The following is a 24,515-nucleotide window of genomic DNA, read 5'->3' as shown; positions in this document are numbered from 1 at the left end:
GTTGAAAACATAAACGGATTAAACTGGACTGTGAAGCACTCATTCTTAAAGAAGTATATTAAATTCCAGGTTGCCATCATAATTCACTTCAACATGAAAACATATTGGTAATATTGTGTTATTTTCTCTGTCCTTGTCCACTCTTCTCTTTCTAATGTGTGCCTTACATCATTTTCAGGAACCTGCTCTATGTTTACCCTCAAAGTCTGAACTTCAGCAGTCGTCAGGGCTCAGTGAGGAACATTGCTGTGAAGGTTCAGTTCATGGCAGCAGAGGATCCAAGTCAAGCTTTGCCAGTGAGTCACTGTGGACGGATAATGAAGTGTTGTGACTTCGATGTTCTCAGAAAAATGAAATTGACACAGAGACCTGCTTGAGGCACTGAAATACTATATGATGTCTTCTTGGAAAAGCAAACTTCTTCAAAGGGATTAGTTTTACTCCGGAGGCAGGGGAAGTCAAGCTAGGGAGCTACAGGAAAGCTTTTTTGTTCAATCTCAAATTTATTTATTTTAACTGAAGAAAATCAAGGAGTGGAATCTTATATAACGAGCACATTAGAGGGCTTTCACACTTGCAGAAAACTCATGAAAAACTCCAGGAGGAGCTGTATGTGTGAACACACACAGCCACATTTTTCACTCATGAAATAACTTTACCCGGAGTTTCTCCTCCCAGACCCCATAGTATATATAACGGCTGCATTATGTTTTCTGTTCGCCAGTATGTTGTTCTCCTCTCTTTTGTTGATGTTGTCATTCCGTTGGACTACACATAGCATTGATATAAAGGCAAATATTTTCATTATAGTCCTTTTTTTTTTAGCAGCACCTCTTACCTCAGTAGGCCCCCCCGGCCCCCCCTCAGGGATAGTCTCCTGCAGTGAGGTGCATAAGTGAACAGCCAGGACAGATGAATAGCCAGAGCAGTGCTTCTGAAATTACCTTGATATTTTCAGGAGTGCATATGTGAATCGGCTTTGTAGTAATACTCCAACCAAAATCTACCCTTTGAGTACCAGGTATTTATGCTCTCTATACTTAGAAGCTAAAGGTGTCACATCAAAAGTAGAGTCTCCTCAAACCACGTCTCCAACATAATACATTTTGTATACAACCACTACATTTTTGCCAAAACACTCCAAGTGTTGCTTGTTTGGTTTTAAATCTACAATGGTGGTCCGCTCAAAGAGTGGAAATAAATGTAAGTTTAAGGCTCCTGCAAGAAGAAAATTGCATTTTACCTATATTCGTCGATTGGCCTTTGCAAAATGATGTTAATAGCAACAATAACAGTAACACCATAAGGCTGTCTATCCAGAAAGTTGCACCTTTGAGAGATAAATCAAGGATTGTACATTCAAATTCCTCCTCTTGGTTCTAAACAACTTTCTTCATCGTGTGTTGTGTGACCAGGTTATCTTTGGGAAGTCGAGCTGTGCTGAGTTCACGAGAGAGGCGTACACGTCTGTCATCTACCACAACAAGTACGGCTCAGTCATCTGTTCACTATCACTGTTTATCTTCCACTGGAGTCCATCCAACTTTCCGTCTTTCATTGTCTCTTCCTAAATGTTGTGTTTAACTCTTGCTCAAAAGGTCTCCTGAGTTTTATGAGGAGATGAAGATGAAGATTCCCGCCAATCTGACAGACAACCACCATCTGCTGTTCACCTTCTATCACATCAGCTGCCAGACCAAACAGAACACTCCTCTGGAGACCCCTGTGGGCTACACTGTGAGTACAACCCTTCAGCTGGCCCACATTTCATACTCCCACCTACACACTCTCCTGTTTGATCGTTACTTCTGTTGTCTTGACATCGATGAGAGATCGCGTGTCTCGTTTCTCCTCACAGTGGATCCCTCTGATGCAACATGGCCGACTACGCACAGGCTCCTTCAGCTTGCCTGTCTCGGTGGAAAAGCCTCCACCTAGCTACTCTGTACTCACCCCTGATGTAAGTGTGTGAAGATATTATGTGGCTATCAGTTTGCCTGCCATCGCCTACTCCTTTTGTGATGTGACTGAGAGTTAAATCAGTTGGATGTGACTCTGGCAGGTTCAGCTCCCAGGTATGAAGTGGGTGGACAATCACAAAGGAGTGTTCAATGTAGAGGTGACAGCGGCCTCCTCAGTTCACACTCAGGTACACTATGTGTTTCTATACTGTGCTTTCTACCTTTCTTTGTCTTATTAACCTTCCAACGTATTATACAATTCAGGACTGAGGTTAGTGTATGATATAGTATAATAGTATTACATCACCATCTGTCGTGCTAAAATAGAAAATCCCACTATTAACAATCGAGGTACCAACAATCAATCACCATCAAAGGTATATTGCACAACAGGTCTTAAGGCATACATATACCATCAGCCTTGTCTGCTCAAAAGATGAATCCTTTAATCTCATTGAAGTATGGAAAAATAATGACAAAAATAAAATTCCCCCAGTTAAAATGATACTAAATATTTATTCCGTCTGTGACTTAAGGACCCCCACTTGGATAAGTTCTTCACTCTAGTGTATGTCCTGGAGGAGTACTCCTTCCCCTTCCGTCTGAAGGACGTCATCATCACTGAAGCGAACATGGAGGGCGAGCTGAAGGCCAGCATGGCAGCACTAAGGGGGGCTCTGCTGGATACCTGTGTCAGGTTCCTGCACCAGCTGCTCAATAAACTCATTCAGCTCATTGTCTACCCACCAGTCATTTCGGGGCAGATTGGTAAGTGAGGCTGTTTTACATTGATTCTTCTGGAGATTGAAGTGCACATCTCAGAATAAGACTGAAGCTTTGATTCTGATGGATTAAGTAGACAATGTTCAATGGATTAATGATTTATGTGAGAGCAGATTTGAAAACATTTAACATTATCTTTCTTTACATCTAAAAATTTGAACATCAACTCATTGGCAATAATTAATATCAGGTGCATAATATATGCTAAATAAAATGAAGGTCTACACTTATTCATGTTATTTTTTACCCATAATTTAACGCTGTTTTTACACTAATTATCAACAGTGAACCTGGGTCGAACTTCCTTCGAAGCTATGGCTTTATTTGTCAACCAGATCCACAAAAACCTGGAGGGTAATCAGGACCAGCACGGTCGTAACAACCTGCTTGCGTCCTACATTCATTACTGCTTCCGCCTGCCAACTGCAGAGCCAGCCATGCCACCGACAGGTAAGACACAGATGAGTGTGTCACTCAACCATCAGCAATCTTTTTCTATTACTAATTTTTGTCCCCCTGTCTATTAAAACCCTCTTACTGTTACTGTGTCTCATCTCAATGAGAAGCTGGTCAGCAGTCCTATGACATGCCCATGCAGTACGCCACCTTGTCAAGAGCAACAGCCCGACCGAGCAGTCTGCATCTGGCCCGCTCGAAGAGTATCAGCAACTCCAACCCGGACCTGGCCAGCACACCAGTTTCTCCTGATGAAGAGGTGCAGAGGATCATAGGGAGCAAGGTGAGAAAGTCTCTTCTCAAATTGTGTTACTAAATCATAACAAATCAATGCTCTAATATAATTTGTGTTTAAGTTTAGAGGACTGTATAAGCTGTTTAAAAAGTAATTACTGCAGTGAAATACCTTTATAGACAATTTAAAAACTTGATTTGTTATTTCATTTGTGCATTAGCTTTATTTACAAATTGTCTGATATTTGATTTTGTAATTTTGTTTAGAGAAGAATAAAAGTAGCACTACATTTTTTGATGTAATGATTCTTTAATCTCTAATCTGATAACTCTGTGCCAACAGTTCAGTTTGCTACTCAGTGGAGAAATTGTGCTTCGTGTCTCCTTTCCTTGTGTTTTATAAAGAACAGTCGCATTTTATTTGTGCATTCCCCTCCTGCTTACTTTGTTGAATCCAGCTTCAATTTCATCCTCCCTTACCTGGTTTTCTTCCCGATGTAATCCTTTTAAGTAATCTCTTGTATGGTGATTACCTTCCCTTAACTCACTGTGCCCTTGCCTGTTGCTGCATTTTGTGTGTTTCTCTGGTGGCTTATGGTAGGGCATTGACCGCTCCCACTCCTGGGTAAACTCTGCTTATGCCCCTGGCGGCTCAAGATCTGTGCTGCGCCGGAATCCCAACTCCAGCTGTGATCTCAAGCAGGTGCCAAATCCCCCCCTCCTCCTCCCTTTCTTCTTCCACACCTTCACCTCCTCATCTGTCCATTGCTGATCTCTATATGTGCTTCTGACTGCATCCCTCTCTACTAACCAGCCACACCTTTTTCTGTACAACTAAAACTAGACTTTCACAATCCACCATTTCACCGTCGCGTAACTGACCACATCTGTTATCTTTTGGGGGCAAAATCTCTACCTTCTATTCCGATTTCTTACCAGCCTTACACATCAGAGATCATAGAGATTTCTCAAGCCACCCATCCATCTCCAGTCACCCATTTTCACATCACTTTGTCCTCATCTCTGTGTGTTCACTCCACCGTCACCCGTTGTCAGGCACACGACCGCAGCTGCAATCGCATGTCTGCCTTCCTGGACACCGTGGCCTTGTTTTCAGTTCCCACAAGGCAGATTACCAAGAAGGTAAAAGACAGATCTACCATGACAAACTAACACATGTCCTTTCATTCACCAACTTCCTGTCATTAACCTTCATCACCCTTCATGACATTTAACCTTGGTGTTTTTATGTAAGTTGGTGTGACAATACGATTGTAGATTCCCTGATTTTTCTATTGACTGGGTTTGTCTGAAGATTTCAGGACTAAATCTGTGACGGACAAAGGGGTTAAATTTATGAGTAGTAGTAGTAATTTATTTCGGTCCATATAAACAGTCTTCCATCAGGAATATCGGTTGAAAATAAATAAAAAGGTGTAGGCTGAAGCTTTATCTTATTATTGCTACCCTTATTACAAATCTTATTATTTTAGGCACTACTAGTTTAGTTACAAAAACATATCAGAACAAAAAAATGTTCAAACATTTCTTACAAAAACAAAACGAACAAAAACAAAACAGAAGTTCCAAACATAAATTTCAAAAACAAAAAAATATTCAAACAGACCTTTTATATTTGTTAAGCACACTATTAAAAAAATAAAATAATAAAATCTGGAAAGTGAACCACACATTCTTAATTCCATGTCATCACTATTCCACAAGTTAACCCCTTTTACCGAAATACACTACTACTAAATTACTACTAATACTACTATTTATGATAAATCATGTCAACAAAGATTAGATCTTAGATAGTTTCAATTAAATAAGGTACTGCGCAATTATCCAAACATAGCACGTTTTTATCTTTTACAAAGTTTAGATGGGTCTTGTTTAAAACAAACCATACATTTTATATTATTAGCTTGGCAGCTTTCTTAAGTGTTCTTGATGTGTGACAAACTGAGCTCTGTGTCGGTCTATGTGTAGCTGCTCCATGAAGAGTTGGCCTTACAGTGGGTGGTCAGCACCAGCACAGTGAGAGAAGCAGCGCTGCAGCAGGCCTGGTTTTTCTTCCAGCTGATGGTAAGTATTTGTTGTACATTAAGACACTGCTCTCGAAAAGGTCTAAATATGAAGAAGTTAAAGATAATAATGGAAGAACGAGCCTTGATACAAAAGTACTATGGGAGCCAATACCATGACAGGAAATGCAACATTTCAGTTATAGGTAACTGTGTTTTTTTTTTAAATTTGGGCCGTCTCCTTTAGACGAAGAGCATGGCCCATCACTTATTCCTGACCTCCAAATTGGACGTTCCCCGGCGCCAGCGCTTCCCAGACCGCTATGTGGACGACATCGCTGCACTTGTATGTGCCATCAGTGCAGATATTGCCAATCGATACCACAAGGTAAAAAAAACCCACAAAGCTAAACTGCTGAGAGTCCATTAGTTTTCAATTAACACAATATTGACTTACAGAAGATGAGAGGTGGGAGAGGTTCTAAAATGTTATCAAGTTAAAAGATGTCTTAAAGCTCCTGTAAGGAGTTTTAACCTTCTTATGACAGACCAAATAAACCATCAGCAGCACGATTGATACTTTACATGAAGCCATTTTTAATACTAGTAACCACTCTCATAGGGTAGGTGTAAAAGGGAAGTGACTTGCAGCACATTGTTGAAGCAGCCTTTGTTGACATTTTCCACAGCAAAGCTTCACAGTGAGCTTAATCCTTAAATATATTTGATTGTTAAAAGAAAGAATGATTCAGTTTTTCATCAGAAGTCAAATACCTAAGCAAAGAGATATCAACAGGGTTTTTTTCCAAATTGAAGCTAGATAAAAGTTCATCAGGGGAGCAAAAAAAAGCTTGATCATTATTGGCCATTGTTGGATATTGCAATGAACACAATGACGAGGCAAAGCCAAAATGTATGTTTTCCCTCGGATACAAATGGTTCCTCTCTTTTAACTGTATAATATAAAATTATTACCTTGCTCCTTCCCTACCTTCTCTTTCTGCTTGTGTGTCTTTGTCTTTCTCTCAGGACGTGGAGCTTGTGGAGCGGTTGAACAACAGTCTGGCCTTCTTCCTGAATGACCTGCTGTCTCTCATGGACCGGGGCTTTGTGTTTAACCTCATTCGCACTTACTACAAACAGGTGCCTACTGACTCCTATTGAGTAATTAATCAACTTATATCCCATATCTCCCATGTATATTTTTAAACCGTTTTTACTAATTTAAAACCTTGTGTGTTAAACAGATTGCTAACAAGCTTCACACAGCACAGAACCCCAGCTCTCTCAACGCGCTGAGGATGGATTTCACACGCATTGTCTGCAGCCACGAGCACTATGTGGTCCTGAACCTGCCGTGCTCCACTCTCAGTCCTCCAGCTTCCCCCTCGCCTTCCACCTCCTCCACCACCTCACAGGTACCAGAGCAGGCTTGAACATACAATATACTAGCTCATATGTGTTATCCTTCTATCTTATCCTCATCCTCCTAACTTTTGTTGTGTACACAGAGTTCAGCGTTTTCCAGCATGGTACAGGACCAGGGAGTGGCCACCATGTTTGAGCTCTCTGTCCCTTTCCGCCAGCAGCACTTCCTGTCAGGCCTGCTGCTTACTGAGCTCTCACTCATCCTTGATCCTGATGGAGAGGGGTAAGCCCTTATAGGGGAGCTAAATCTTTTAATATCTCAAAATTCGATTTGATTCAAGGCCACAGTTCAATTCAAAAAACTTCACAGATTCACAATCAATTCCCTACTTGTTACAAAGGGTTTCTTATCTTTTAGGATCTACTCCAGTCTGCTGTGCACTTTATTATATGCGTGTCACATTGTTATTTGATGTTAAAAAGTTCTATAAAATGTGTTAGGATAATGCAGCTTTTATATTTGTAATGTTGCAATACTGTAGTGTAGATTCAGAGGAAGACCTAAAACAAAGATGACATTTATTCATGCTGAACTTGCTGAATAGTTTAATATGAATTCAATGTGTGTGATTAAGCCAGTTAACTAAGTTTTTATCAGAAGCTTATCAGGGAACAAAAAACCTGATCATAAATCTAAAGCCTCGTGACTCTGCAGGGCAGGTCTTATCAAGCAGACCGTGGTTCTTGTTATTTTTAATGTCCATTAAGACTTTTCTGCAGATCAGTAACGTGATGCCTGCAGGTTTTTGGCTGTTATTTATTTTAACTCTGTGTGGTGGCATTTGACATGAGCTCAGGCTTTTGAGTTTCTCCTGACGTACTTCACTTTAGTTTTGGAGACACTGCATACTGAATACGTCAGGTCAAGCTTCCACTTACTGAGAACTAGCTTATGTTAGCAGCACGGCAGATGAGATGGATGTTTTGAATCAGTTCAGAATCTATGAAAATTATTGCGTCAATCGATTTGATCCCACACCTGTACTTAAAATCTGCATAAATAAAAACAGGACGGTCATTCAGTTTTCCCAGAAAGGATTAATTAGTTTGAAAATCCGAAAGTGCTTTTAAAAATTTGGGTACAGTTGACTCTCATAGAGAAGCCCTTAAGAGGCCATGCATGTAATCATAGAACTGGAGTTACATCCAGTAACCCAACACAGCTCTCAGTTACGGAGTTTAAGTATGCAGCTACAGACTACAGCAGGATGTTAGCTATTTGATGATACATTTAAGATTTACTTTTATTGATCCCCGCAAGGGGAAATTTCAGTTTTTACACTCTGTAAGTCATGAACACACACATGCAGAAACAGGATCCTATGGACATGCACTAATGGAGAGAAGCCAGAGTGACGGAGCGGCCCACAGCGGGCGCTCCTGAGCTGATGGTGGGGAGGGGGTTTGGTGCCTTGCTCAAGGGCATTTCTGATTGTTGTCACCCGCAACCAACAGGCTGATACCTGTATGACACAGACAGGGAGTCTCCTAACGGAGCATTCAACAGCTGTTGGATCTCACATGAGACGCAGGATGATTTAAATCCATTTGTTGTTGTTTTTTGTAATTAAGTAATTAAGGCGGAGGGCATGTGTCAAGGCAGCCACCTTAGCTATAAAGTGCTGTGGGAAACGCTGGCATAGCATATGCTCAGTGAGTAACTTACTGTATTTATGTACTTTATTTATACCTGCAGGGTTTTCTTCCTTCATAAAAAAGCCATTAGTGCAGTGCACTCCCTGCTGTGCAGCCATGATGCAGACCCCCGCTACTCTGACCCCCAGGTCAGAGCCCACGTTGCTCAGCTCTACTTGCCCCTGGTCCCCATCGTCATGGAGACATTGCATCAGCTCCACGACTTCACTGGTAAGCAGAATACATGTGCAACCCGTCAGTATTGTTCTTTGAATCCTACTCCTACGCACATTTGCTTGATTTGTTTTCTAGCACCTGAGAGAGCTTTTCTTATTTCTTTGTAGACTCCTCGCCTGCTAGGGTCCGCCATGCCTCAGCCCACGCTGACGATGCTGACCCAGACGGTGGCAACACTATCAGTCAGTCTGTTGCCATGGCAATAGCTGGCTCCCCTTTACCACATGCCAAAGCCAACCAATTCACCCTGCCTACAGTGGTGAGTGTTAGCAGCAGAGGTCAGGCTGTTCCCCGGGGCCCTTACAGACTGACAGTTCACAGATCCGCTTCTGTGTGGGAGGCCGCTGCCTCAGTCTGACAGACGATCAGTCCACCCTATCTGTTACTTCACAGAAACACTCATAGAAAAAGAACAAAATGAGAGAAATGCAAATGCTTTTTGAATAAGTACAACTTCTCCTCCAAGCCTGTAGGTGGCTCTCTGTCCTCTCAGTCACTTTGTACTGAAACAGATTAAACGGCTCCCACTGAGTTCGTTTGTTTGTCCTCACTAGGCCGGGCGCCAGTCCAGCTCACTGTCTGCTGAGTGCAGCCGCACTCTGCTGGTGTGTTTCCTGTGGGTGCTCAAGAATGCCGATGCTGCCCTCCTGGAGCGCTGGCTGTCTGATTTGTCTGTGCTGCAAATCAACCGCCTGCTGGATCTGCTGCACCTCTGTGTCTCCTGTTTTGAATACAAGGTACAATAACAAGTCACAGCTCTTAAAATCATTTATCACAAATTCACCCTGTTAGAAATCAATTCTTTATTTTGCCATGCAAAAGCTACAGTACATGATGACAATGATATTTTACTCGTTAACAATTTATTTAGGATCTTTTGAGAAGCATACAGTGTATTTCTTTTCAAAGTTTTTATAATGCCCTTAGCCGTTTTTATTAGTTTTTGATCCAACAGGTTTTTGTATTTGTAGTTCGATGTCTTTGTCCTCTGATTGTTGATGTTGTTTGCAGGGGAAGAAAGCTTTAGAGAGGATCAACAGTCTGACTTTTAAAAAGTCCCAGGACATGAAGGCCCGATTAGAGGAGGCCATACTGGGAACTATTGGGGCTCGTCAGGAGATGGTCCGCCGCCACAGAGGTAAGGAGCATGAGACAAAAGTACTGTGTGTGTGTGGGTGTCAGTAGTCGAAATATTTTAATTTGAGGTTCTTATTAGTTGTTTAAATGTTTAATATGATGACTGTTCCAGAAAGGAGTCCTTATGGCAGCCAGGAGAACGTGAGGTGGAGGAAGAATGTCACTCACTGGAGGCAGAATACAGACAGAGTTGACAAGTATGGACTTTGCTTTTGGCTCCCAATGATGTTTTTAATGCATTATTCAAATGTTCACTTTGAGATTAGAGATTTGAGAGTAGAGATTTAGAACATGCTATATCTCATCTAAACTGTCATACTGATAAGTATGCAATATGACTTCCTACAGGACTAAGGCTGAGATGGAGCAGGAGTCTGTGGTGGATGGAAACTTAGCCACTGAAGCCTCTCTGGTTGTTTTGGACACCCTGGAGATTATAGTCAAGGTGAAGACTTAAACTAACTGACCATATTAGATGTTGTGCCTTTCTCTGACTGCTCGAATGAATGACCTTTTTTATAATGTGTTGTGTTGTGTTGTGTTGTGTTGTGGTTTCAGACTGTAGTGGCATCAGAGCTAAAGGAGAGTGTCCTGGGTGGAGTCCTGAGAGTTCTCCTCCACAGCATGGCAGGGAACCAGAGCGCCCTCTTCCTGCAGCACTGCTTCACTACACAGAGAGCACTGGTCTATAAGGTGAATAAGTATAATGTTTCTATTACATTTGCCTGTTTTTTATCCATTTTTTTTTACCATCTTTGTATATTAATCAGTGAGTCCAATTAAGATGAGTGATATTAGATAAACTGGTTTCTCATGTTCAGTTCATGGCTACACACGAGAAGATTTTGGGCCCAATTTTGTTTATGATGACCAAATTATCTGGAAGAAACCGTTTTTATTCAAAGCAAGAGAAGTTTATTTATTTAGCACATTTCAGCAACAAAGTGATTGAAAGTGCTTCATGTAGGACATTAAAAAAGCATCCTGACAAAGGGGGGAGGGGGGTAGGATCTGTAAATACGACATAGAGAGACTGACCAGATAATTTCACTCTTCAAGGTTCACACAGGGTACTAAACATTATCAGGATGGTTATCATAAAGTCCCAACAGATGTTGGTAACACTTAATAAATGGTTAATAAGGCTTGTAAGGTATACATTTATTTGATCATAGTACATGTTACACAGCTGCATGTGTTTGTATAGTTCATGTTTAATATGCAGTTTTAAAGCATCTTTCCACATCTGATCTGTAATCTGTCCTCTTCAGTGATTGTGCATCAGATAAACAGTGGGTGACAACAAAAGAGTTAACACAACTTGGATATGACAACTTTATTTATTTATACAATAAATAATAAAACATTAAAAAAACATGTTTATAACCCGTATACCTGTAGAGGAGAGTATTAGGTGTAGATGTACTAGACCAGATATCAGACAGTGCCAGGATCCACTATGGAGCACAAGTGAACCAAACAATTCAGCACTGAAGACATAGACACATGCATGCTTTTGGAAGTTTTGTCTGTAATGATAACATAGTTGACCATGAATGGACAAAAAAAGAAGTCTTTAAGGTTTGTCTCTGTCCTTATGTTGCCTAAAGAATAACAAATAATAGGCTAATGAAAGATTTATAATCTTTTTCTTTTGTAATTGTTTAATACCTTCACGAGCCTCCTCCATGTATAAGCAAATTCACATTATAAACTCAGATGCTAATTAGGTAGAGGTGTTCCACTGTATTTCTTCATTTACTTAATACAACCTAACAAACTGAGTCGATCGAGGTGAAGCATCAGAGGGAAGAGTTTGATCGGATGATGTAGTATAAAAAAATGACTAATGATCAAAAACAAAAAGACAAAGAAAAAGTGTCAAAAATCAGCTTAAAGAAGCATCTCAGCACCAGATAAAGGAATGTGAGCTCTAAACTGAAGGTAAGTACAGAGGCACCTGAAGGGAGGCTGTTTGAACTCTTTGTTTAATGTATTTTTTATTGAATGCAGCTTGTCAATGCCATCATTTAACCGTGTTTAATCATTGTCTCAAACACTCTTTGTAACTCTACAAAAACAATACTTTTATGTGCACATGTCTTCTTTCTATACTCTGCTTCTGTGTTCAGTAATTGTACAAAGAATGATAAAAACACAAATGAATTGATAATCATCCCAGAAAGCAGTATGAAGTGAAAACGTGTTTTTGTTGTGTGTGTACCAGTTTCCAGAGATGCTGTTTGAAGAGGACACGGAGCTTTGTGCAGACCTGTGCCTGCGTCTCCTGCGTCACTGCAGTAGCAGCGTTGGCTCTGTCAGAAGTCATGCCTCTGCCTCTCTTTATCTGCTCATGAGGCAGAACTTTGAGATTGGAAATGTAAGTCTAGACGCTCTTTTGTTTTTTTCAATGGCCTTGTTTTAACCAGGGATTAACCAGTACATACATTGTTAAGGACAGGATGTATGAACAAGCATGCTGCATTAATATTGTTAGTCACAATCTGTCCTTTTATTGCCCAATGAACAGAACTTTGCTCGAGTGAAGATGCAGGTCACCATGTCCCTCTCGTCTCTGGTGGGAATGTCCCAAAATTTCAACGAGGATCATCTTCGTCACTCACTCAAGACGATTCTGACCTACGCTGAAGAGGACCTGGAGCTGCGCGACACGCCTTTCCCTGAGCAGGTGGGTATCAGCCTTAGCACAAAGATTCACGCTGCTAGATGGAATTACACTTAAATTACCTGCTGTGTTACACTTTTAAAACTGCAGGTTCAAGATCTGGTGTTCAACCTGCATATGATTCTTACGGACACTGTCAAGATGAAAGAGCATCAGCAAGATCCAGAGATGCTCATTGACCTCATGTATAGGTACTATGATGCACATTGATCAAGAAGAATACCATATTTAAGTTCACGACTTAAATATCTGATATTCACTTCTTTTTCCAGGATTGCAAAGGGCTACCAGAACTCCCCTGACTTACGTCTGACATGGCTCCAGAACATGGCAGGAAAACACAGTGAGAGAGGAAACCACGCTGAAGCTGCCCACTGTCTGGTCCACAGCGCAGCTCTGGTGGCTGAATACCTCAACATGCTGGAGGACTGCCGCTACCTGCCAATTGGTTGTGTCACCTTCCAGGTCAGTTTAAAGTATTAACTTAGGTACTCTTAAGGCCCTGACAAACCAAGGAGACCGTCAGTCATCAGTGAGTTTTTGCAGTGTGTCCGGCTCCGTCGCTGCCCCTTTGCCTCTGTCGGCCCTGTTTTGGTCGCTTCGACATGTTGAATCGGCGTCGGTCGGCGCTGATGGTGAGAGGAATCTCTCTAATTGGCTGTTCAGAGGTTTCATTTATCTCGAGCTCTAAACACAAGATCGGGAAAGCCCCTTGAGCATGCCGCTGTAGTATCCATGCTTTCACCCATTAGTGTGATTTCTCCTTATTTGTCGCCTCCGCCTCTTTTTTTTTTTTTTATAAAAAAAGACCAAGGACTTGACAACGCCTGTGCCAAATTCAACTTTTTATCAGTTAGTAGGCTACCCATAATACGAGTGGTGCGCAACAGCGGTGTGAAAATGGTCTTGTCGTATCATAACAACGGACTACCGTCACCTGATGACACAGAGTTATTTCCTCTCAAGCATGTGCAGATCGTACGTGGTGGTTGGCTTTTGGCTGTAGTCTTTGCTGTGTATTTTTAGTGCAACTTTTTGGCCGAGACGTGAGGTTATGCCAAAGGCGGCCTTTGTCGCCACTAGTTCTTAGCCGTCTGCTCGGTGGGTCAGGGCCTTTACTCTACGTATTTCTAAAGAATATATTAAGCAGCAGTATAATGATGTTTTCACACATGCACAAAACAGGGTGAGCTGCATGTATGAAAGCAAACAGCCAAATGTTTAATTCCAACTTCACCTGGACTTTTTACGGAAAACCCCTAAGTAAAATCATCCCTTTAAGCTGGTGGGAGCTGATGTGAGAACACAGCAGGTGATTCATGAAATTCACTACAAGAGAGCAGGCCTGGCCGATGACGTTTATATCGTACAATTGGTGTACAACAGTGCAACTTTCATGCATGAATGAAGCTGCTTCATACTCTTTTCTGAACAAACACCTGTCATGGTGACGGACTCTGTCACTTTGTCGACCATCTTGGATCTATGCAGTGCCGTATGTATGTCATGTCTTTTCTGGAAGTTCTCAGGGGTGCATGTGTGTCGAGGAGATTAGTCACATGAGATATGAGGTTGTTTTAAAGGCCACCATGATACATGAAGAGCAACAAGACTCATTGTCATTCCTAAGAGATCAAATGCTTGTTCTGATACTGATACTTTTTCCCCCCCCGCCAGAATATTTCATCCAATGTACTGGAGGAGTCAGCCGTGTCCGATGACATCCTGTCACCAGAGGAGGAGGGGATTTGTGCCGGGAAGTACTTTAGCGAGTCTGGCCTCGTGGGCCTCCTGGAGCAAGCAGCTGCCTCATTTTACATGGTACAACTCATATTCTCCATACACATGATGACAGAGTGCATTTTAAGAAAACTCAAGATTCAGGACTTACCGTAAAATCCGGTGTATAAGACGCACTTTTAATACCTATTTTTTCGTCTTAAAAGTCGGCTGTGTCTTATACACCGGTGCGACTAATATACCAGCATAAAATACTGAAACATGCACCGTCATTACAGCGGGGCAGCAGCCCCTATCACTGCAACCTGACGTGATTAAAAACACATCCCCATTCATTGTGTATTGAAAGCTGAGTGCACGCTGTGCTGGGAAAGACGGCAACACAGACCAGGCTGCAGACATACAGTCTTGGGCTGGCTGCACGACTTTTTCCACATCTTTTCTCCCTCACGAGGTCATAATCATGCATTTACAGAAAACAGTGGTATATTGTTCCGTAAATAAACCTTGTGGAGTGCTCTTTTGATTGAAAGAGTCCTATAGTTAAGTTAAAGAGTGACCAGCGGTGTCGGGCAGCGCGACTCACAAGCTAGGAGTCTGTGCTTCACAACTTTCCCTGCAGGCTGAGAGCTCAACTACCGTACTGTAGCTAGTAGGAGCGCAAACTCCCGAACGTGAAAAAAGACGGGACTTTAAGAGCGACACAGCTGCACAGAAACTGCACATTGTAGACATCACTGAACACAATATAAATCGTCACGCAGGAAAACAGTTTTTTTTCTCTCTAAGAGACCTTCAAAACAGAAGTCTTGCATACCGGTGCGACTTATATTCCGGATTTTACGGTACATGACTGAAGAAATCTTGATTTTGTAGTATGTAAAAAAAACTTTTATTGTGCTGTAACTTCAGGCTGCCATGTATGAAGCCATAAATGAAGTGTACAAGATCCTACTGCCCATCCATGAAGCCAACAGGGACTTCAAAAAACTGGCTACTGTCCATGGAAAGCTGCAGGATGCCTTCAACAAAGTCTACAACCAAGTGAGTGGAACGTTAGATCATATATCCTCCAGAAATTCACTGGGCTGATCGTGTCGTTTAAAATGAGCTGTGTTCTTGATTCCTCCTTTAATACTTCTTTTCTTTTTTTGTCTCCTCTAGAGTTCAGGATGGGAGGTAATGAGTTCATCTCTTATTCCTGAGGCTAAAATTAATTTTAACACATTGTTTTATTTTGTATTGACATTCTTTCTTGTCCTCCTCTCTCGTGCTGTATGAATGACGTGTCACTGGTGAGTGATTTTAAAAATATATTTCAAACTTTGACAAAGTTATGTCCTTAGCCCTGTCTATAGAAAACGGACACATGTGCCCCTTTTTTCTTTTTTTAATGACTTAATATTTCGTCAGCTGGCATGAAATAAGTCAGTTTATCCTTTATATCATTAAAGTCTTGATGTGATCCTCTTTTACGAAGAACATATAATGAACCACAAAGAGCACAAATCTCATTTTTAGATGAGGGGATGAATTCATTGCCATTCACTAATATGTTTTTGTACATCTTTTCTAATCTTTCTTAGTCAATATGTATTGTGTTCACTATATCTTTAAAGTGAGCTGATTTAAATTCTCTCAATCTCTGCACTCTTAAATCATGCCTTTGTGTTGTCTTTGTAGTGATTAGAGAATGTTTGGAACCTACTTCCGGGTGGGTTTCTACGGCTGCCGGTTCGGAGACCTCGATGAACAAGAATTCGTCTACAAGGAGCCATCGATCACCAAATTAGCAGAGATCTCCCACAGACTAGAGGCATGTCAGCATTTACTCATGAATACTCATAAAGGTGTCGTTGGTTACCATAACTATGAGGAACACCTTTTTTAAGCTCAACCTTTTTGTTACACAGGAGTTCTACTCCGAGAGATTTGGGGATGATGTGGTTGAAATAATAAAGGACTCGAACCCAGTAGACAAAAACAAAATGGATCCAAACAAGGTAACAAGATCATTACACACTATACACTATGTGACTTATTATCAGCACAGGCAAACTTTGTGGTAAATTGCCATTAACTGCCAGGAATCTTGGGAATTCCCGGGCATTCACAGGACTGATAATCTGTGTTTCATGCAGTGTAATGATATATCAGTGTGGATTTTACAAAAGGATTGAACGATTGATAACGGTTTGTTCTTGTTCAGGCCTACCTCCAGATCACATACGTGGAACCCTTCTTTGACACGTATGAGCTAAAGGAACGGATCACCTACTTTGACAAGAACTACAACCTGCGTACCTTCATGTACTGTACTCCCTTCACACTGGACGGCCGAGCTCACGGCGACCTGAACGAGCAGTACAAACGCAAAACCATCCTGACAACATCTCATGCCTTCCCTTACATCAAGACACGCATCAATGTTATCCACAAGGAGGAGGTGGGTGTCTTTCCCAGGGGGGGATTTAAATCAGTCCTTATATGAATATAGTGAGAAGGAGGGGGAAATCTGAACTTTTTTTTATGTCTTTTGTTCTCTAGATCATTCTTGTCCCCATGGAGGTAGCCATTGAGGACATGCAGAAGAAAACTCAGGAGCTTGCCTTTGCTACAAACCAAGACCCTTCGGACTCAAAGATGCTGCAGATGGTCCTGCAGGGCTGTGTGGGCACCACGGTCAACCAGGTGCTTGTTAAGACTTGCAGTTGATGATGTATAACCATCCTGCTTTTTAAGGTGCACTATGTACATTTGGTAGTAAAATTTGAAAGTTGAAGAAGTGAAACAATTCTATGCTATATTTTCTGAACTAAATACAGAAACTAAATCAAAAGGAAAAAATTGGTCCCTGGAACACTGTTTAGAGCTTAAAAGCTACCAGGAGAGTTTCGTTTTCACTGTTTCGGGCCCCCCCACCACAACTTCCCACATTGCATTTAATCTTCAAACAGTGTTCCAGGGACCAACATTTCCTCTGAGAAAGGTTTGTGTATAGAGTTATGATCATAAACCACCAAATCTGTCAATTTCTCAAACTTTCACATTTCTCTACCAAAACTCCAGAGTGCACCTTTAAGTGTCAAAAGCTCAAAGCCACCTAGAATAGTAATCCCGTCTAAAAGGGTTCTGATGTCCGGGTAAGATTTTCAAGATGTCATTCCTAAGCAGGTAAATAACCATGTTTCCCTCCCCCATCACAGGGTCCCCTCGAGGTGGCGCAGGTCTTTCTGTCCGACATTCCCGATGACCCAAAGCTGTTTCGCCATCACAACAAACTGCGCCTGTGCTTTAAAGATTTCACTAAGAGGTGATTACACACTCTAAAATCCAGATGCAGACTGCTGTGTAACACATTAGACAAAGCCCAAGCACCCTGTGTCTTTTCTGCCCCTTTTGCACGCAGGTGTGAGGACGCCCTGAGGAAGAATAAAACCCTGATTGGACCAGATCAGAAGGAGTACCACAGAGAGATGGAGAGGAACTACAACAAACTGAAAGAAGCTCTGGGTCCTCTCATTAACCGCAAGATCCCCCAGCTGTACAGAACCCTGCCTGCACAGACGACGCAAACTCAACGGTAATTTAAGACATGAAACAAGTACACACCTGCAGGCACCTGCTGCTTCTCCTTAACCATCGAACCACCAATAGAGCTACTTAAAACCTAACTTTGATCATACTCAAGAGACTGAAAGAAACCTCAAACAGAATAGAATAATTAAAACAAAGTTACTCCTGATGATGTGCCGTTTACCAGTCCCTCCAGGAATATGCAACGTTGTGATCGTTACTACTACAGCAAATTCAACCAATTACTGCAAATTCTATACTGCCCTGCAATGATGTCTAACCAACACAAAACTTTCACAATTTCAATTAAAGTGAATTGTGGCACAACAATCATGTAAACGTGTATTCTCAGTGAATAACAACATGAAGAGGGTGTGCTTGCCTGAAGCACGTCTCTTTCTCTTTGTCTCGGGCTTTGACTCTGGCCCCCAAGAAGGGGGGTCCTTAGTGTGTGAATATGTGTTCATATGCTCATTCATACCGTGATATATTAGCATGCTGTTACTGAAAAAGATCATTCAAATTCAAATTTTAAGATTTCTTTTTCAAGAAGTTGTTTGTCATTGTTTTTTTTTTTTTTTTTCTTACAGGAACTCCTACAGTAGATCCAGTCTCCGCAGAGTTGACTGCTGAGGGGCAGCAGACTGGATTACAACACATGAAAAGCCCCCCACCACCACCCTGCTCCGCTCCAACCCCCCAACACAGCATTACACATCAATTGTCACAAGCACACAAGTACCATCCTCTTCCTTCTCTAACTTGTCAACCTGTCATGATATTTTCCCCCATCACACACAAGTAAAGACACACACACACCCCTTCCTTATTTTTTTGCCATGCTTCATCTCCCCCAATCACCATGACTGTCACAACTCTGTAGCAGAAACCAATGGCTGTTTTTTTTACTGAAAGTTGATTTAATTGTTCAATTCAACAAGGAGCAATCTACTACAGGTCAGCGTTTAAAGCGTTTACGTGACATTTTTACTGGAATAGAGCTACCAAACACAATTTTGCAGCCTAATCATTTGGGAGGTTTATTAGTGAGTGTGTTTATTTTCTCTTTCTTCAACTGTCTTGCTTTTGAAGATGCTGTAGTGTGTGTATTGTGTCATGGCCTTAATTGTATTTCATTTGAACAAGATTTTTTCTTTTCTAAACTATGCCTTGTAGAAGTCACTGCCAGACTTACTCAGAATTAGCACCAGGGAGATTTTCTTTTTATCAACAGACCAAACGACCAAATAACTGACATTCCTTATTCCTCTTGTTATCATGTTTGCCTGCCCATCTTGGGTTATAGGAAATCATCATAGTGAAAGGACATAATGTCCAAGCTGAAGCCCAGGACATGTTGTTAGTGGCAGTTTTTGAGCGGAAGGATTATTGCAGGATGGGATGTTTAGCTGTGTTTTTAAACTGTGAAATGATCTTGTAATGCACTGCAGTCACATGAGATGTTAAGCATAAAAGCACTGCTCATAACCAGGCCATCTCACTTACTCACACATACATTTTCAAACTGTGATGAATACCATCACCCTGCAGTACAGTCTGATAACAGTACAGAATGCCTGTGTTGTGTAAGACAAGTCTTCTCTTGTCTTTGACTGAACTGCTGTCAGAAAGCACTCCAAGAAATGTTTCCAACACATCGATTGTTGAAGATTTATATCAATTGTAGCTAATGCTAATTTCCAACCACTGTATCTTTTATATTGCACTATTGAAAACAAACTGCAGCACATTAACACTGTAACTAAAATATATGAACTGTTGTTATTTTACAAGTCTGGAAACCTTTTTTACACATTAAACATGTTTTATTTATTTCGACTGTTTTTTTTACTGCCTTCTATCAAAATGTCCCTGCCCTCTGGTCGTGAAGCGTTTGTGCGCTGAGAAGAAAAGTGCTGCACGTCTGTCCTGTCTCTATGAAAACAGTCTGTTGACAACGGCCGCTGTATGACCAATGCTGCTCCATTACTTTTTACTGCATGTTTTTAATTTTAGATCATTTGTTTCCCCATCAGACACAGAGCAAAGGATATACAAGACATGATCCGTAAAGGGCAAAACTACGGGGATTATACATTTGGAAAAGAGCGCCACGGTGATGTGAACAGGGCCATTCTGAACAAGTTAATTGATTTTCAACTCAAGCGCTCAGAGAGGCCGCACTAAAAAGGCGGAGCACTCGGGAACAAGGATTCTGGCGCTTTCTACTCATTGAAAACAATTGAACAAAGATGCTGGCGCTCAGAAAAAAGTTAGGTGAACACGGGCCTTGGATATATTGGTTTTTATCTGATTTGAAAATACTTCCACAAGATTTCCACAACTGCAGTTGATACCACTGGAACGTTGCATGTGTTTCTTGTTGAAAAGAGGCTGCAAAGGTATTTGCCGCACACAGCAGCTGTGCTCAGACTCAAGTTAGAACTACAAAATGTGACATTATTTCATTTAAACTTGGTTACTAAAATCACATTTAAACGTAGATCATTGCATGTCACCAACAATATTAAATAGAAATGTTTCTCTGAATTAATGGGTGTCTTTTGTCATTGTATTTGACAATACATTTTATTATAAATAAAATGTATTATTATTATTATTGCTGTTTTGTATTCACTTCATTACAGACCCAGGTCTCAATCAAACAACCAATCAGGATTAGCTTGCATGTAATTACCCAATCACAGCAACTCTGGGAGTGGAATGTTTGAATCCCTGTTTGGAAACAAAATCATGCTCGACAAACGTGGAAAGTCAAATCCTTCCGAAGAGTCATCACAAAACATTCAGGACAAGCAGGTGCAGAATGAGATGAAAAGACAGGAGGGACAGAACTTACAAGAGAGAGAGAAGAAATGGAAACTGGAGGACCTCAAAGCCCTGGAGCAGAAAAGAGAGGCACAACAGCGTCTGCACGAAGAGCGTAAGCACATCAATGCAATGAAAATGCTCGCCAAGAAGCAGAGGATGGAGGAGGAGAAGCTGGCTGACATTAAAAACGCAGAGTTCATCCAGAAAAAAATGAAGCAGGAGGCTGAACAGGAAGCAGCGCAGAAACGCAAAAAGAAAGAGAGGGAGTTGGAGCGTGCTTGTTTGCTCGGCAGGAAAAAGTTAGAGACAACAAGGCAGAGCAGGATGAGATCCACACTAAGAGGATCAAAGAAATGGAAGACAGCAAATGGAGGAGAAAACAGAAAGATCTGGCTGAAAGGACAGTACAAGAGGGCGCATGGCTGCGCACCACTTGCTTGGAGCAGTCACACTCCAAACAGCAGCACCAGAGTAGAGAGGTCATGCGTCAGAAAGAAGAGTTTGAGCGGGTGTTAAAGGTGTCACAGTACAGCGCCAGTAAACAGGAGGAGGAAGAGGAGAAGAAGTGTAAGAAGGCAGCAAACTACTTACCATTGACCGGCAGGCTGGTTTACAAGCTAACACTAAACAAGCTAGCCCTGTAAATATAAATACCGACACATGAGTATGCATTAAATATAACACTCCTATATCACTTACCGAAAAAAACTGAAGCATCAACTTCTTGGATGGTCTGTTAACCGCACTGCAAGCCAAAAGAGGTTTAACTATGGCAGTTTTAAAAACAGTGGGGAAAGCACCCATCTGAAGAGATGAGATGTTAAGAAGGTCGTAATTAAAAAAAGCCATACAATGTTTTTAAAAATGAGATTGGGATGGGATCTATAAGACAGGTTGCTGGTGTTAGTTTAGAAATAACTTTGCCAAGCCTTTCAGCATCAACCAGAACTGTAGGAGAGTTCTCTTTGCAGTTATTCTTTTTCATGATAAAAAAGGTACAAACCCTTCAAAGTGGTCAGCTTTGCTGGCAGGTCTCCGCTTCATTTTACAATGACACCTTGCACACCTTTTGGAGCCATTTCATTAACTTCAGTTTCCTCTTCCTAGTTGGTTTCGGTTAGAAGATGGACAGAAACTTTCTTCTAACTGTAACCATGACACTTGTAGAAACACAGACATTTTGAGACCGGTGGTCTCCAGTTGACTGGGGTATGCGGTCTAAGTCACCCCTCCAGATTCTCCTCAGAAGGGCAGTATCAGTGTCTCTCTTCACAAGCAACTTCGAGGCTGGCTTACACACACACCGACACTGGCCTAGCTTCAGATCCAGAGACGGTATTTTGAAGCTGCTGCTGTCCTCATCGAATCCAGACACCATCTTAACAGCTTACAAAAGGCTGATGAAGTCCTCCACCGTTTTCAGCTTGCCAAGGGTCCTTGCCTGTTGCATTAATCTACCTGTCTCACACATTTTTTGCCTTATATATTCATGCTTGGTTTTGTCCATCCCATGCTTGTTGTAGAAGTGTTCTTCTAGTTTCATTATATACTTTTCTTTGCCAACTTGCATCCTTTCATCCTTTCAGCCACCACAAACCTTTCCTTTTGAGTAAAGCGGCACAGTAAATACAGTGCAAATAGTCTTTTGCTGTAACTTCTTTATTGGCTTGCTGTGATGGAATCATCAATCCTTTTTTTTTGCTTAAGGACTTCATAATTATGGAGACGATGAACTTCATTTCTCAACAGATTTAACTGTATCTTTCTCTCTCCTGACCGTTTCGGGAAACTTGTTGCTCTTGCTACTTCCAACATGTTCTCATGAATCATCATTTTGATTCCAGATTTCGTGCCATTTTTGAGTATGGTTTAAAACAAACCAAACAGTAATGTTTTTTGTTGTACAATCTCCCACCATCCCCTTTTTTTCAGCTCCATGACTGAAACCTGTTTGTCTGTGGAGGATCCGATATCTGCCATGGAAGTAGATGAGGGGCATGTCTGCTTTTTTCTTTTGGCGGGTTGCACACTAACAGTCTTTGAAATGATAACCTCAGAACCATCGAGTGAACTTGACCTGCTCCTTTTTTCCTGCCCCTCAGGATCTAAAAACATCTTTTTCAAAGCGGTGGTCAAGGTGAACGTTCATGAAATGACCGGGCAAAGTGAGATAAATTCTCCAATTTTTCTTCTTTCATTTTCAAACTTCTCACTAGAAATCCCTCCCGAGACTCTACTCTACTTGTATCATTCTTACAGCTGAGCAACTTACACACACTCTCTCTCTTATGAATCTATTGATTGCTTTGCTTTAATGGTGTCACTCGGCTGTAAATCACCTAAGCTGAGGCATGTAGTGTGTCACTGTAGACAGGTTCACATGGTCCTAAAAGGCTCTAGCCATGATCTGAACCTGTCTTTTTCTTTTCATGCAGATGGTTTTAATTATATGGTGTTTGTTTCTTTTGACACTATGAAGTGTTTTGGCTGTGGAGGGTAGGGACACCTGATCCGTTCCTGCCCAGAGAAGACCGGAGGCCTACTTCCGGCCCCACCCCTCCCTCCGGTGGGGTGCCTCCTCAGGCTACCCGGTTGTGTTGGGCCAGGCCAAGATGGCGGTGTATGTGAGCCGGAGGAGGAAGGTTGAGGGGGGGCAAACCACTTCATCTGTCACTGTGTGTGTGGGACTCATTAGGTCCAGGATTCTCTTGGATTTTAATTTTTACAAGGTCTCAGGAGATCTGAACACTTTCAGGACTGTGTGGTGTTTCCAGAGGGTTTTGTGTGATGTGGCAGATGATGACCTGGTGTTTGGGAATGTGCTGACAATATGATGTATATATTGATTTATTGATTTATTCCACCACAAAGAATAGTTTTTAAATAAATAATGGAAATATAAATGTCTACAGTGTATGAGAGCGGCTGCGTGTATGTGTGTATACAGGACATGCTGTGTGAGAGTGTGAGTGAGTAAAATTGGTTATTGGAGGCTGGTATCAGATTGTATATATCACAGCTTGTTTGTGTGAATGTCAGCCTAATGCTTGGTCTCTGCTGAGCAGCAGGCTGATGCATTTTTAACAGCAGACAGCATCATATGTTGGATTTGCTCCTGACAGTCAGGTGTGATCACAGTTTGCATGATTGGAAAAATAACGAGAAGAATCATGGTGGGCCCAAGGTAGTATTAACACTCATTTTCCACAAATTGCCATTCGTCTCTTAATCACAATTCTCTGTCCTGGCACATGAATAGGGACTAACTTAAACTTGTAATCTAAAGAATATCAATCAATCAATCAATCAATCAATCAACTTTTATTTGTATAGCGTCAACTCATAACAAGTGTTATCTCGAGACACTTTACAAGAAGCAGGTAAAATACCTTACTCATTGTCTGTTAACATTACAAAAGAGCAGGTAAAAAGACCTTACTCATTGTTATGTTACAAAAAGCAGGTAAAAGACCTTACTCATTGTTATGTTACAAAAAGCAGGTAAAAGACCTTACTCATTGTTATGTTACAAAAAGCAGGTAAAAGACCTTACTCATTGTTATGTTACAAAAAGCAGGTAAAAGACCTTACTTATTGCTATGTTACAAAGATCCGGCCTATCCATCATGAGCACTTTAGCAAAGCAGCAAAAGTTACAGTGGTAAGAAAAAACTGCCTTATTAAAAGGCAGAAATCTTCGGCCGGATCCCCGGCTCATGACGAAACAGTCTTCACAGGTCTAGACTGCGCCGGGCTTAGAAAGGGATAGGGGGAGAGATGGGA

At 41.4% G+C, this 24,515-nt stretch overlaps 1 protein-coding gene across 4 annotated transcripts in view; it reads left to right on the top strand.

The window, feature by feature from the left end:
* LOC132954724 (dedicator of cytokinesis protein 7-like) overlaps positions 1-19,733 on the top strand; it is a 31,611-nt gene extending 11,878 nt beyond the window's left edge. Inside the window, exons 15-50 of one of the 4 annotated variants that reach the window (XM_061027370.1) lie at positions 179-296; positions 1,416-1,486; positions 1,599-1,737; positions 1,859-1,960; positions 2,063-2,149; positions 2,498-2,729; positions 3,030-3,194; positions 3,311-3,483; positions 4,036-4,137; positions 4,491-4,577; positions 5,427-5,522; positions 5,709-5,849; positions 6,491-6,604; positions 6,709-6,879; positions 6,973-7,112; positions 8,586-8,755; positions 8,869-9,020; positions 9,316-9,498; positions 9,773-9,899; positions 10,011-10,095; positions 10,247-10,343; positions 10,457-10,591; positions 12,126-12,278; positions 12,429-12,587; positions 12,675-12,775; positions 12,857-13,049; positions 14,262-14,405; positions 15,237-15,368; positions 15,489-15,503; positions 16,015-16,140; positions 16,238-16,327; positions 16,534-16,770; positions 16,872-17,015; positions 17,531-17,637; positions 17,734-17,907; positions 18,491-19,733. In XM_061027370.1, coding sequence (XP_060883353.1) covers positions 179-296; positions 1,416-1,486; positions 1,599-1,737; positions 1,859-1,960; positions 2,063-2,149; positions 2,498-2,729; positions 3,030-3,194; positions 3,311-3,483; positions 4,036-4,137; positions 4,491-4,577; positions 5,427-5,522; positions 5,709-5,849; positions 6,491-6,604; positions 6,709-6,879; positions 6,973-7,112; positions 8,586-8,755; positions 8,869-9,020; positions 9,316-9,498; positions 9,773-9,899; positions 10,011-10,095; positions 10,247-10,343; positions 10,457-10,591; positions 12,126-12,278; positions 12,429-12,587; positions 12,675-12,775; positions 12,857-13,049; positions 14,262-14,405; positions 15,237-15,368; positions 15,489-15,503; positions 16,015-16,140; positions 16,238-16,327; positions 16,534-16,770; positions 16,872-17,015; positions 17,531-17,637; positions 17,734-17,907; positions 18,491-18,533 — 4,705 coding nt within the window. In that variant the 3' untranslated portion in view covers positions 18,534-19,733. Of the gene's footprint in view, positions 1-178; positions 297-1,415; positions 1,487-1,598; positions 1,738-1,858; positions 1,961-2,062; positions 2,150-2,497; positions 2,730-3,029; positions 3,195-3,310; positions 3,484-4,035; positions 4,138-4,490; positions 4,578-5,426; positions 5,523-5,708; positions 5,850-6,490; positions 6,605-6,708; positions 6,880-6,972; positions 7,113-8,585; positions 8,756-8,868; positions 9,021-9,315; positions 9,499-9,772; positions 9,900-10,010; positions 10,096-10,246; positions 10,344-10,456; positions 10,592-12,125; positions 12,279-12,428; positions 12,588-12,674; positions 12,776-12,856; positions 13,050-14,261; positions 14,406-15,236; positions 15,369-15,488; positions 15,620-16,007; positions 16,141-16,237; positions 16,328-16,533; positions 16,771-16,871; positions 17,016-17,530; positions 17,638-17,733; positions 17,908-18,490 lie in introns of those variants that run through there. The other 3 variants (XM_061027372.1, XM_061027371.1, XM_061027374.1) reach the window with 3 other exon arrangements.
* The last annotated feature ends 4,782 nt before the right edge of the window (positions 19,734-24,515 follow it).

This window comes from Labrus mixtus, chromosome 20 (genome assembly GCF_963584025.1).
Source record: "Labrus mixtus chromosome 20, fLabMix1.1, whole genome shotgun sequence".
NCBI classification, from domain to species: Eukaryota; Metazoa; Chordata; class Actinopteri; order Labriformes; family Labridae; genus Labrus; species Labrus mixtus.
Note: the sequence above shows the minus strand (reverse complement) of the source record. Positions and strands in the feature narration are given on the sequence as shown.